At 38.6% G+C, this 14,354-nt stretch overlaps 1 protein-coding gene across 3 annotated transcripts; it reads right to left on the reverse strand.

Annotated features, from left to right (window-relative positions):
• Positions 1–70: 70 nt before the first annotated feature.
• Positions 71–11,739, reverse strand: LOC125248956 (coagulation factor X). 3 transcript variants are annotated; one of them, XM_048161121.1, is made up of 9 exons: positions 11,577–11,739; positions 11,162–11,261; positions 8,410–8,567; positions 7,721–7,745; positions 7,506–7,619; positions 7,234–7,368; positions 4,691–4,990; positions 4,493–4,607; positions 71–886 (listed from the first exon to the last, which is right to left on the reverse strand). In XM_048161121.1, exons 5-9 carry the CDS (start codon positions 7,584–7,586, stop codon positions 300–302), a joined length of 1,218 nt encoding a protein of 405 aa, XP_048017078.1. In that variant the 5' UTR covers positions 7,587–7,619; positions 7,721–7,745; positions 8,410–8,567; positions 11,162–11,261; positions 11,577–11,739; the 3' UTR covers positions 71–299. The 3 variants fall into 3 exon arrangements, with proteins under 3 accessions (XP_048017078.1, XP_048017077.1, XP_048017076.1); XM_048161120.1 differs by having other exon boundaries at positions 4,691–4,995; XM_048161119.1 differs by having other exon boundaries at positions 4,691–4,995; positions 8,410–8,591.
• Between the last annotated feature and the right edge of the window lie 2,615 nt (positions 11,740–14,354).

The following is a 14,354-nucleotide window of genomic DNA, read 5'->3' on the forward strand; positions in this document are numbered from 1 at the left end:
GGGCTTTTTCTTCCCTTCATTTGCTTTGCATTTACACTGTGTTAACAGTACAAGACAAACATGACAAAAATGGTTACAATGTAGGTTATATTTTAAAATCATAATGCATAATACAATTGATTGAATTAAAGACTGAAATAATATTTTCTTGTAAAACATATTCCAACAATCTTTATTTACAACTTTTTTTACAGTGTAACTGTATTTTTTATTAACTAACATTAACAAAGATTAATAAAACTGAAATAAATGTATAGCTCAAATGCATAATGAGACCTTAGCCTAAAATTTTCAGATGTTCACTGTACTTCAGCAGCCGCTCTGCTCTGGTTGGGTTTGGATTCCTCTTTCATAATTTCCTCGCGTATCCAGGATAAATAGTTTCCCAGTCTTGTATAAACTCCGTATTTGCCCTCGGCAGCACATCTCTCGCCCCAGCTGACGACCCCGGCCAGGAACCACGTGCCCCGGTAGTTGACTATGAAGGGGCCTCCGCTGTCGCCCGTACACGCGTCCATCTCCGCCATCAGATATCCAGCGCAGAACATGTTATCCGTGATAACCTGCTCCGTGGAGTTGATGCAGCTCATCTGATCCACTACCGGAAGCATCACCTTCCTCAGGAAGCGCGACGAGCGCTGCAGGAAGCGCGTGGCGCCCCATCCCGTCACCAGGCCCTGCTCTCCGGGCTTCAGCAGCCGCTCGGCCAGGTTGGCGTCGGGCAGGCAGGCGGGAGAGGCGAACGGACCCAGAGTCACGGGATCGGACAGGTAGAGAAGAGCGATGTCACTGTCGAAGGTGTATTCGTGGAAATGAGGGTGAAGTACGACCTTCTCCACTTTGATCTTCTGCTCGTCTTTGTCTGGACGCATCTTATCATAGTCTCCTGTGTGTGTGAATATCACAAGTTCAGCACAAAATCATTTGGTATGAAGAAAAGGGTAGAATAAAGGTTTCATTTGTTAACATCAGAGATGGCCAGACCTCCACATTAAAGGGTTAGATCACCCAAAAATGAAAACTGTCCCATGATTTTCTCACCTTCAATCCATCCTAGATGTATATGACTATCTTCTTTCTGATGAACACGGTCTGTTATATTAACAATATCCTGGCTCTTCCAAGCTTTATAATGTGAGTGAATGGGGCTTGAGACTTTGAAGCCCCAAAAAAGTGCATCCATCCATCATAAAAGTAAATCATGGGATAATTTTCATTTTTGGCTGAGCTATCCCTTTAAAATCCTGTGTTAGAGTTAATGAGATAGTTGTTATTAATCAAGTGATGACTGGGCATAGTGATGAACGCCTGCTGTTAACAAGCAGAATCACTGAAGTAAAGAGGAACAAAAAGAACAGAATAAAAGAGAAGAGATGAGCAGAAACACAAGAACTACAACTGACTTCCAGCTACAGCCTTAGATGAAATCTACCTAAGATAAAAGAAGACATTAAATCTCTTAAGATCTCAGCAGAAGATGAAATGGCATTACCAGCTTCACTTATTACTAACCAGTTTGACTTCATTTCTGTCATATGTCTACAGAAGCTCTTATTGAGAAGTAACTGAAGTTTAGATGTTGTTTTTTTTTTTAAATATTAGTTTGAAGTTACCATTATGGTGATTAGTGTCACATTTGTGATGGGGAAAGAAAAAATAAGAAAATCTGATCAGGTGTTGATGGCTATATGTTGATGATGACATAATCATTATGATTAACTGATTTCAGATTTCTGATTTGTGATTATAGTAGCCCTGTGATTATACAGCAGTGTTGATAATCTTAAAGGATTAGTCCACTTTTAAATAAACTTTTCCTGATAATTTACTCACCCCCATGTCATCCAAGATGTCCATGTCTTTCTTTCTTCAGTCGAAAAGAAATTAAAGTTTTTGATGAAAACATTCCAGGATTATTGTCCTTATAGTGGACTTAAATGGGCACCAAACAGTTGAAGGTCAAAAGTAGTTTCACTGCAGCTTCAAATTGTTCAACACGGTCCCAGATGAGAAATAAGGGTCTTATCTAGTGAAACCATCGCTCATTTTCTGAAAAAAAATTGAAAATTATATAAGTTTTAACCTTAAATGCTCATCTTGAACTAGATCTCTTCTTCTTCTCCTCTATTAGAATTCCAGCAGTGTAGACACTGTTAAGCATAATACTGCCCTCCACAGGCCAAGGTTTGAACTATTTGTTAAATACTATTGAACTAGCATATTGCATATAAAAATTAGTTCAAACTTTGACCTGTGGAGGGCAGTAATACGCTTAGCAGCGTCTACACTGCTGGTGGAATTTTAATAGAGAAGAAGAAGAAGAGAGCTAGTTCAAGATGAGCATTTAAGGTTAAAACTTATATAATTTTCAATTTTTTTTCAGAAAATGAGCGATGGTTTCACTAGATAAGACCCTTATTTCTCATCTGGGATCATTTTGAACAATTTGAAGCTGCAGTGAAACTTAATTTTGACCTTCAATCGTTTGGTGCCCATTTAAGTCTACTATAAGGAGAAAAATCCTGGAAAGTTTTCATCAAAAACTTTAATTTCTTTTCGACTGAAGAAAGAAAGACATGGACATCTTGGATGACATGGGGGGTGAGTAAATTATCAGGAAAAGTTTATTTAAAAGTGGACTAATCCTTTAAGGAAGAACTGCTGCATCATTTAGGAGCCATTTACACAACAGCATTTTCAACCAAAAACAGAAAACTTTTTATGCGTTTTGGCCGTTCATTTACATGACAAGAGGCTTTTTAGGGCCTAAAAATGCAATCTTGTGAAAACGGGTTTTAAAGTGGAAGTTTTTGAAAACGACACCGTTATCATCTCCGTGTAAACTACAAAAATGCGAATCTGTGAAAACCGTGACATCATACACATGTATTACGTGTTTAGTCTATCCTTTAATCTTATTATTCAACGCGGAAGATGTTTTCTGTAAACGCGCAAGACTTCTGATTTATTAGCCACTATGGGCCAGATTTACTAAACAGGGCAAATTAGCTTGACAGCGCAATTCCACAAATGTGCCGATGGGAGTGGCAAGTTTTACGCGCGATCTACTGCTGACTCGGTCAAATCATTTACATAATGACCAACGCAATCTAACGAGCAGCACAAATTAGCGTTAGGTCGCAAATAAGCAGAGCTGCTGCTCTCATCAGGTGCGGGTTGACACAGGTGCAACTTGTTACATATAATCTGACAAACACATATATAGGCCTAATATCGTTTGCCAAGCCATGTTGACCTGTATATATATATAGGCTAACATGGCTTGGCAAACAATATGTTTGGATAACGTCCTCCTCTGGCATTCCAAAGAAATTAATATGAGTGGAAAATATTTTCTCCCTTCTGCCACGTGCTCTCTGTGCTATGAAGCCATGTCACAAAATGGGTTAAAACATGTTTTTTTGGCCGTTAAAAAATGGCGCAAATACCAGTAAATTGACTAGCGTAAACATTAGTAAATCACGTTGAGTGATTCATTTAAATTCTCTCCTCCCATAAATGTTGCGTCTGAAAGGGAAACTCCTACAAATGCATATGCAATAAGGTCAGCCAAAAACAACAAAAATCCCGAAAGTAGTTTTTTAATCTGGCCCTACAAGTGCAATAAACTGTAAAAAATAAGGTGGATAGGCATGCGCGTTTGGCGCGAGTGTTCTGTAAAAAAATACGTGTGCAGGTGCATAGTCTTTCAAAGTTGTACAAAGAAAATTTTTCCCCCATTTTTAGCACATCGTTGTCGTGTAAATGTACCCTTAGACACACAAAGACATCAAGAATCAGTGTATGAATCTCAACAACAGTGACAATCAAAAACAATACAGATCAACTCTGAACATGACAAAACAAGCAACTAAAGTCACAAAAAAACAGCAGCAATAAATAAAAGCATTTCAAATGCATAATTTATTAATGCCGTAATGCATGCTGGGAAGATTTGTACTCTGATGGCACCCAGCATGCATTGCAACATGAAGCTTTTCATTTTAACTATAAAACTACACATCAACCAAATGATCAGAGCTTTAGACCCTGAAGAAGATCAGTTAATTGGGTCATTATATGATGATTCGTCATCATAATTACATAAACATCAACACCTGATCATATTTTCTCAGTTTTCCTTTCCGTAACAAATGTGCCTTAGAAACACTCAGTTACAGCAACCAGGAAAAAAGCTAATGGTAAGAAATCAAGGGTCGAGGGCCCAACTAAAGCAAACACTGATCACCATAATGGTGACTTCAAACTAAACACTTTCAATAAAACATAAACATCTAAACCTCTGTTACTTCTTAATAAGAACTTCTGTAGACATATGACAGAAATAAAGAAAAACTGGCTAGTAATAAGTGAAGTTTTGCATGTTCAGAGTGCATCATTATGCATTTACATGTAATAACCGCTTTTCCAAACAATGCAACACGGGCCTCATATGAAACATGAAGCGTCACGACAGACAGACGACACTCACCGATGGTCACATGGTCTGGTGTTTGCTGGAGGCAGTGCGCTGCCGTTACCACCCAACGCTGATTGATCAGAGAACCGCCGCAGAACCCGTGCTCATCCTCACGACGAAGAAGAACCTGCAGCGTTTTCAATTCAAAGTGTTACTGTCTCCTAAATGATGAAAGTATAAAGCTCATATAGAAGATCAGATTTGGCCCACCTGCCACGGACTCCCACCCTGACCCTGCAGCTGACCTCCAACGATGCGCGTATCCTCATTTGTACCTGTGATGTCACTTCCTGTGTCGTCGAGTTCGTCCTGTGAACCAGGTTTGGCTTGTTGAACTGTGGTTTGGTTTGGCAGGTGAGTCGAGTTGTTCATTGAACTTCTGTTCTGATGTAATGAGTGGGAGGAGTCTGTCACGGTGTGGGTGTGGTTTACAGAATCAGTGTCTGTGGTGCTTATATCATCCAGCGAGCGAGTCATGATCCCACTACTCCACTGTTTCCCACAGGGGTACTGCACTAACACACGCACACAAACATCTAGATTAGTTCAGGTATTTACAGTATCTCACAGAAGTGAGTTCACCCCTCACATTTTTCTAAATATTGTATTATATCTTTTCATGTGTCAACACTGAAGAAATGACACTTTGCTACAATGTAAAGTAGTGAGTGTACAGTTTGTATAACAGTGTAAATTTTCTGTCCCCTCATAATAACTCAACACACAGCCATTAATGTCTAAACCGCTGGCTGCAAAAGTGAGTACACCCCTAAGTGAAAATGTCCAAATTGGGCTCAAAGTGTCAATATTTTGTGTGGCCACCATTTTCCAGCACTGCCTTAACCTTCTTGGGCATGGAGTTCACCAGAACTTCACAGGTTGCCACTGGAGTCCTCTTCTGTTGGATGTTAGAGACTTTGCGCTCCTCCACCTTCTGTTTGAGGATGCCCCACAGATGCTCAATAGGATTTAGGTCTGGAGACATGCTTGGCCAGTCCATCACCTTGACCCTCAGCTTCTTTAGCAAGGCAGTGGTCGTCTTGGAGGTGTGTTTGGGGTCATTATCATGTTGGAATACTGCCCTGCGGGCCCAGTCTCCGAAGGGTGGGGATCATGCTCTGCTCATTCATGGTTCCCTCAATGAACTGTAGCTCCCCAGTGCCGGCAACACTCATGCAGCCCCAGACCATGACACTCCCACCACCATGCTTGACTGTAGGCAAAACACACTTGTGTTTGTACTCTTCACACACGCTTGACACCATCTGAACCAAATAAGTTTATCTTGGTCTCATCAGACCACAGGACATGGTTCCAGTAATCCATGTCCTGAGTCTGCTTGTCTTCAGCAAACTGTTTGCGGGGTTTCTTGTGCATCATCTTTAGAAGAGGCTTCCTTCTGGGACAACAGCCATGCAGATTAATTTGATGCAGTGTGCGGCGTATGGTCTGAGCACTGACAGGCTGACCCCCACCCCTTCAACCTCTGCAGCAATGCTGGCAGCACTCATACGTCTATTTCCCAAACACAACCTCTGGATATGACACTGAGCACATGCACTCGACTTCTTTGGTCGACCATGGCAAGGCCTGTTCTGAGTGGAATCTGTCCTGTTAAATCGCTGTATGGTCTTGGCCACTGTGCTGCAGCTCAGTTTCAGGGTCTTGGCAATCTTCTTATAGCCTACACCATCTTTATGTAGAGCAACAACTCTTTTTTTCAGATCCTCAGAGGGTTCTTTGCCATGAGGTGCCATGTTGAACTTCCAGTGACCAGTATGAGAGAGTGAGAGCGATAACACCAAATGTAACACACCTGCTCCCCATTCACACCTGAGACCTCGTAACACTAATGAGTCACATGACACCAGGGTGACTAATTTGGACATTTTCACTTAGGGGTGTACTCACTTTTGTGGCCAGCGGTTTAGACATTAATGGCTGTGTGTTGAGTTATTTTGAGGGGACAGCAAATTTACACTGTTATACAAGCTGCACACTCACTACTTTACATTGTAGCAAAGTGTCATTTCTTCAGTGTTGTCACGTGAAAAGATATAATAAAATATTTACAAAAATGTGTACTCACTTTTGTGAGATACTGTATATACACTGTTTACATTTATTAAAAGTAATCATATATCATGAAACATAAAAAAAACTATAAATGTATATCGATAATACTAAATATCATATGATTACAATGAAATTAATGTTAAAATGCAAATAGTCTCAATGGATCTAAAGTGTTTTTATTTTCTTAATGCCAAGTAAACTAGAAGAAATTGTTGCTAACTAGGTGAAAATTAATGTGTCTTTAAGGACGTCAAGCCAAAAAAAGTCAATGCAAAAATGATAAAACCAGAATTTCGTAAACAGAATTAGATCCAGAATAGAGAAGGTCTATCTTTTATAATCCGCATAGTGCAAAAAAGTGCAAGTGAATTGTGAAAACTGTGTGGTTAGCAATCCCTTTCTCTGCATGGACTTTTTTTTGGCTCTATGTACCTGAAACAACATGATTTTGACCTAGTTGGAGTTACCTATTTGCATATTCTCTGAATGCCCAAATAATGAATGTCTTCGATTTTCAGGTGAAATGTGACGAGGACATGTTTTGTGAGATTCATTGTAAAATGTAACTCACCAATGATTTCTATAATTTTTAACTGTATATGGTAAGGTCAAAAATACCATTATCATGTAAGCATTTCAGCTGATATCATTTGTTACACAGGTTTGTGTGTTTGTACCTGATGGACTGCAGGTCCGTCCGTCTTCATCCAGCTGGTACCCGTCTGCGCAGCTGCATACGACACCTGCCGTCTGCTCTGAAATGCTGCAGTAGTGCAGACACCCTCCGTTCTTATATTTACAGTCAAACACCTCTGAACACACACAAACACAGTCTGGTCAGTGTCATTTGTGAGGAGGAAATATGATCACCCTCTCTGCATATTACTATTTTTGAACTACGCAGAATGTATACTGGAATAAGTCAAGACAAGCGCAGCATGCAGTGAACCTGTTTCACAGTTCCGGCCGCTGTACTGTGGAGGACAGAGACACTCGTGGACGCCGCGGTTCTCACTGCAGATTCCTCCATTCAGACACGGGTTAAAGCGGCACAGGTTCCGATCTAAACAACACATTTCACTCCATCAAGATCTGCCAGGATGATGTTTCACAGTTTATTCAGAAACACTCCAAAAAACTCCAACATGGCAGCACAACACTTACTCTGATATTTGTACCAGAACTCCATCTAAAAGAACACAAGAATGATGTCATTGCACTCTTAAAAATAAAAGTTCCATTTAGAACTAAAGATGTTTTTGCAGTGTGATGTCATAGAAGAGGAAGAATAAGTGAAAAATAACTTTTTATTCTAGTCCTTATGAAATCCATCTGGATGTTCTTGTGCTTTAAAGAACTCAGAAACCAAAACATTGATCTGAAGGACTTAATGAAACATCAAGAACTTTATTTATTTATTATTTTAACACCAAAGAACCCTATACAGAACTCTATAAGCCACCATGAAATCAAAACTGTTTTCTTGTTTTCTTATGCAGTGATTATGGATTTGCAGTAGCAAATCACAGATAATATTGATCAATTCCCCACAGACAAAATCAAGCCCCGCCCTACGTTTGTTCTTGTTCCCGAAGCAGTTTCACTCGGATATATGACACATCAGATGATCACAACCTCCATTTCATGGTGACTATAAAAAGATGAACCAAACAAAATGTGGTCTGTAATGAACAAAAAACCTACTGAAGAATCATAACTTGTTCTCTCTGTAATCTGGAATATTTTATGGAAGCACAAAGAGTAAACAGATTTAGAAATGTCAAAGGGGCGATTGTGAGAAGTATAATCATCAGCATAGTGTGTGAAAACACGACTAGATCACATGACTGTACCGTCTTCTCTCTGCTCTGGAAGATCTCGGACGCCTCCTCCAGAGAGCACAGCTCCTCATAACACTCCCGCTCCAGATTCCCTGGTTTCATCTCCTCCAGGAAGACGTTCGCCCTTCGAGTCCTGAGCAGACGCGCGGCATCACGCCTGTCGAGAAACACTGAACACCACACGGCAGGTTTAACTGCAAAAGGTGAGAACATCCGCTAATGTTCTGGCAAAGTTCCCTCAAAGCGACGAACAGGGCCAGATTTATGCAGAGGAATTGTAGGCACGTGGGAAATATTATTATTATTATTTCACTCTAATGCTGAAACTCTGTAAGACTATTATTATCTAAATGAACAAAATGTAAAATATGCGGCAGAAACCTCCATATTTCGTCATATTTTCCTCATAAATCATTACTATTGGTCACCCTTTATGCCCATCTGTGGGTTTTTGCAAATATTTAACCAATGAAAAGTATTAAAAAGAGCCTGTGACTAAACCTTGTATCTTCATCCTCAAACTGTCAGTCAAACCTCATAATTCCACCCCGCCTCTATCCCGAATGAAGTGTTGCACGCAATTTGGAACATCTCTGCTTGTTTGCAATGCAATGGTAAATAAAGAACTGGTTCTTTGAATAAGTACATCATTTTCTTTACTCAAGAAACACTATATATATGTTTTATGTATTTGAGGAGCAAAAAATTATTTTGCCTGTCACAATATGAGGTAAATCCAGCCCTGGTGACAAGCCTTAAAGGGTTAGTTCACCCAAAAATGAAAATTCTGTCATTTATTACTCACTCTCATGTCCTGTAAGACCTTCGTTCATCTTCAGAACACAAATTAAGATATTTTTGTTGAAATCCGATGGCTCCGTGAGGACTACATAGCCAGCAATGACATTTCCTCTCTCAAGATCCATTAAAGGTCCCGTTTTTCGTGGTTTTTTGAAGCTTTGATTGTGTTTATAGTGTGCAATATAACATGTGTTCATGTTTCGCGTGTAAAAAACACAGTATTTTTCACATAATTTACTTATCTGTATACCGCTGTTTCCACTGTCATAAAAACGGGCTGATGACTTCCTTGTTCTATGAAGTCCCTCCTTCAGAAATACGTAACGAGTTCTGATTGTGCCAGCGGTTCCTGTGTTGTGATTTGACAGCAGCTTAGCGCATCTTGCCCGGAAAGGTCACGCCTCTTACCATAACGTGGAGATGCACGCGCTCAGTGTTATTGTAAACATGTCTTTAATTTTACCCTATCAATTTGAGCCGGAATCAGACCCGGTGATTGGACTGCGGGATGAAAATAACAGCGTTTCGACGACATGGCGACAAACACACTCTACAAACGCAACTCTTGTGTATTCCTGTGGGCGGAGGTTAGTCAAAAAACTGTTTTAGTGACGTCATTAAAGAAGGAAGTAGAGGGATGTAGTCCAAACTGGCCGTTCGATGTAGGCGACTTCTGTTAAATAAAATATCTCGCTTGGCATTGAACTTTGAGCTTTAAAATTTTACAGATTTTATTTATACTCTAACAACAACATTACACACTAACTAAAGTTTGAAACATGGGATCACGAAGAACGGGACCTTTAATGTACTAAAAACATATTTAAATAAGTTCATGTGAGTACAGTGGTTCAATATTAATATTATAAAGCGACGAGAATATTTTTGGTGCGGCAAAAAAACAAAATAAGGACTTATTTAGTGATGGCCGATTTCAAAACACTGCTTCAGGAAGCTTCAGAGCGTTTGTGTCGAATCATGATTCGGATCGCATGTCAAACAGCCAAACTGCTGAAATCACGTGACTTTGGCGCTCTGAACCGCTGATTCGACACAAAAGATTCATAACGCTCCGAATCTTCTTGAAGCAGTGTTTTGAAATCGGCCATCACTATATAAATCGTTATTTTGGTGCACCAAAAATATTCTCGTGGCTTTATAATATTAATATTGAACCACTGTACTCACATGAACTGATTTAAATATTTTTTTAGTACATTAATGGATCTTGAGAGAGGAAATGTCATTGCTCCCTATGGAGGGCTCACTGAGCCATCGGATTTCATCAAAAATATCTTAATTTGTGTTCTGACGATGAATGAAGGTCTTACAGGTGTGGAACGACATGAGGGTGAGTAATTAATGACAGAATTTTCATTTTTGGGTGAACTAACCCTTTAAACTGTAAGTTGATCGGCAGAAGTATACGTTTAGGCTTTTTAGATTTAGTTCAGGTAGAATCTGCGATTTCTGACCCAGTTCGTTTGCTGGCTTCCATGGCTGCAATACTGTTTTTTTCCCCCTCCAAATGGCAACCCGGGGTGTCGAAATGCTATTGGGCAAATTGGCAGTGGGCGGGATCACACATTCCGACACAGAACACACATTTCAAAGTAGAATAACTACTGGCTGTACCATTGCTTTTTGGAAAAACAAGTTTTTCGAATTTAGCATGTTTCATAAAAACATATTATGGTACTTTTTTGGTTTATACAACGTATTTGACCAGTATTTGCAGTTTAATAATGGTCCACTGTAGTCCCAACACTCTTTTGTACATCTTTGTATTAACAGCTTACAAATTTGAGTAAAAAATGCTTGAGAAATAATTGCCTAGTAATGTGAACTTTTTTTTAGTTCAGTGTACTTAAATCTTTTATTTGACTTAACCAAGTATTCAACTTAACATTCTAAGAACATTCAGAAATAATATTTTCATAACTTAACGGGAACGTTAGCAAACCTGGTGACTGGAGCGCTGAGGTCAGATGTATTAAAAGAAGAATAATCCAGCTCATGGATTCAGACATCAAGAAACTGCAGCAGATTTGATGTAAATCAACCTGTTTGATTCATGAATGAAACACAAGGCTAACTAGGTTTGTTAATTTCACAATTTACCTCCATCTGCTGGTGTAAAAGATACATTTAACATGTGTTTGAAGACTGACTTTTGAACAGTAGCTTAAAGTAAACGTATAGGTATTATTTTAATAATTAGGTCAAGTTGTAATTTTTGTCTACAGTAAACCTTTTTGTGAACATAATCCATTAAAACACCTGAAATCTCTCCATCTTTAAACCATACATTCAACCACAGATCTGTATTTTTCTCTATTTGTTTCAGTATTCAGAGCTGATCATGAGTATTTACTCACCTTGTTGAGTTTTTTCACCTGATTTATGTCAGTCCGGAGGATTTTAATGTTTCTGAAGACGTTTTTTTTTTTTTTCACGTAAACTCTAAAGAAACTCTTATAATGACAAACAGCAGCAAACCGTTTTAAAACACTCTGTAAAAAGATCACTATTTGTACAACATCGACCTTTAGACAGATGGTGTTTACACACATATGCACACAAACAAACTCTGATTCCACACTATTAAGTCAGTATAAACACTTGTACTGACAATATGTGCAATAAAAAGAACAATAATGAATAAAAATGACACCAGATCACTATGAAAATGTGTATAGTAAACAGAGGTGCTTTATCAAGATCATGCATTTTATCAATTCCTTGAACTTGATGAGATTAATCTGATCAAACTGAAAAAGACAAAGATGATTTAAAAAGAATCACAAGTGAGATTTGGGCAAAAGAATGTTTTAATTCACATTCTATTCTACAAGTAGTTACATTATTTACAGTATTTAAAAAAACAACCAGACAAAGCAACAAATGAACAAAATAAACAGTGAATGTGTTAATATCATCTCAGTAGTCCTTCATAACACACAGGACAATATGCATCTACCCGTTTGAAAGCAGCACCCAATTGAAGTGGATTTCCTGTAGTTTTGATTTAGTACGTCATGATGAGACCTACCCTATTGATTAGACTCTATCTGTAGTGTTTTAGAGGTAGACTACGGCTCTAGTCAGTAGTGTCGGATTAGGATTGTTAAGACAGATCAATGTAAGACTTTTCTTTCAAACGAAACCAAACGCACATGAGGACGACACACAACTCGTCTGTCCTGCAGCAGTAATACCGTCAAACCTCTCGTCCGAATTCGAAGGTACTGAGGCCGGATCTGATTGGAGAAAATGGTTCATTCTCACATTTCTATGGAAGCTTATTTCTGCTATGGGGAAAAGAAAGAAAATTTCTCGCAATTCTGAGTTTATATCTCACAATTCTGACTTTTTTTAAAGAATTGCGACATATAAACAATTCTCTGAAAAAAACATCAGAATTGTGAGATAAAAAGTAATTACCTTTTTTAAAGTATTATTTCATCATGGAAGCAATTGCGAGATGTAAACTCAGAATTCAGAGAAAAGAGTTAACATCTCGCATTTTTGAGTTGCGATTTCATTGTTTTGGAATAATTACAAGTTTATAACTTGGCAAACTCATAATTCTGAGAAAACGTTAGAATTGCTAGATGTAAAGAATAGAATTCTGAGAATAAATCAGAATTGTGAGACGCAAACTCAGAATTCCGAAAAAAAAAAAAATCAGAATTGCAAATCGTAAAATCAGAATTCCGAGAAAAAGTTAGAATTCTGAGTTAAAAGTCAGAATAGACCCTTTTTACAGACTGTGATGACACGTTTTAACGGTCATCAATATCGTAAATCCTGCATATTTATAACACTATACTTAATATTAATATTATCTTTGCATCAAATTACAAAAACTTAGTTACCACTGCTGTGAGGGTGTTTCTAATACAGCAGCAATGGGAGTGACAGTAAAAATGACATCTTTCTCTCTTCTGACTGCTGTTATCAATCGCTCTTTATTTTTTTCCTCTTTTTGAAAGTTGTGAAAACACTATTGTGGAGTTTTTCTTTTGCTATTTGAGCAAATGGAAACACAAAAAATATATTTTATGTATTCTCTCTTTCACCGCTGTAGAATTTTACCCCACTATGATGACTTCCGCTTCTGAGAAACCCGGAAATGTGAAAAGGGTCTATTGCGAGATGCAAACTCAGAATTCCGAGAAAATGGTCAGAATTGTGAGATGTTAACTCTGAATTTCGAAAAAAAAAAAAAAAAAGTCAGAATTGCGAGATGCGAACTCAGAATTCCAAGAAAATCTCAGAATTGCGAGATGCAAACACAGAATTCAGAGAAAAAGGTCAGAATTGCGAGATGCGAACTCAGAATTCAGAGAAAAAGGTCAGAATTGCGAGATGCGAACTCAGAATTCCGGGAAAAAGGTCAGAATTACGAGATGCAAACTCAGAATTCTGAGAAAAAGGTCAGAATTGGGAGATGAGAACTCAGAATTCAGAGAAAATCTCAGAATTACGAGATGCAAACTCAGAATTCTGAGAAAAAGGTCAGAATTGCGAGATGAAAACTCAGAATTCTGGGAAAAAGGTCAGAATTGCGAGATGCAAACTCAGAATTCCGGGAAAAAGGTCAGAATTGCGAGATGCAAACTCAGAATTCCGGGAAAAAGGTCAGAATTGCGAGATGCAAACTCAGAATTCCGGGAAAAAGGTCAGAATTGCGAGATGCAAACTCAGAATTCCGAGAAAAAGGTCAGAATTGCGAGATGCAAACTCAGAATTCCGGGAAAAAGGTCAGAATTGCGAGATGCAAACTCAGAATTCCGAGAAAAAGGTCAGAATTGCAAGATGCAAACTCAGAATTCCGGGAAAAAGGTCAGAATTGCGAGATGCAAACTCAGAATTCCGGGAAAAAGGTCAGAATTGCGAGATGCAAACTCCTGTCCTCATAGAACTCACAATTACAACTTGTAAACTCAGAATTTTCTGAGCTCTGACTTGTACCACATGACCACTGTACCACCTGACCGCTGCAGATTCATTTGATATTGTTGCTATAGAAACACAGAGGACATGTTGTTATCTCGTAACAGTAATTATGACATGGTGTGAATGCAGCAAATCCTGCTGTGAGAAACAAAATCTAAATTGTGAGGCATAAACTTGCAATTGTGAGAAAAAAG

The sequence above is a fragment of the Megalobrama amblycephala genome, linkage group LG16 (assembly GCF_018812025.1).
Source record: "Megalobrama amblycephala isolate DHTTF-2021 linkage group LG16, ASM1881202v1, whole genome shotgun sequence".
NCBI classification, from domain to species: domain Eukaryota; kingdom Metazoa; phylum Chordata; class Actinopteri; order Cypriniformes; family Xenocyprididae; genus Megalobrama; species Megalobrama amblycephala.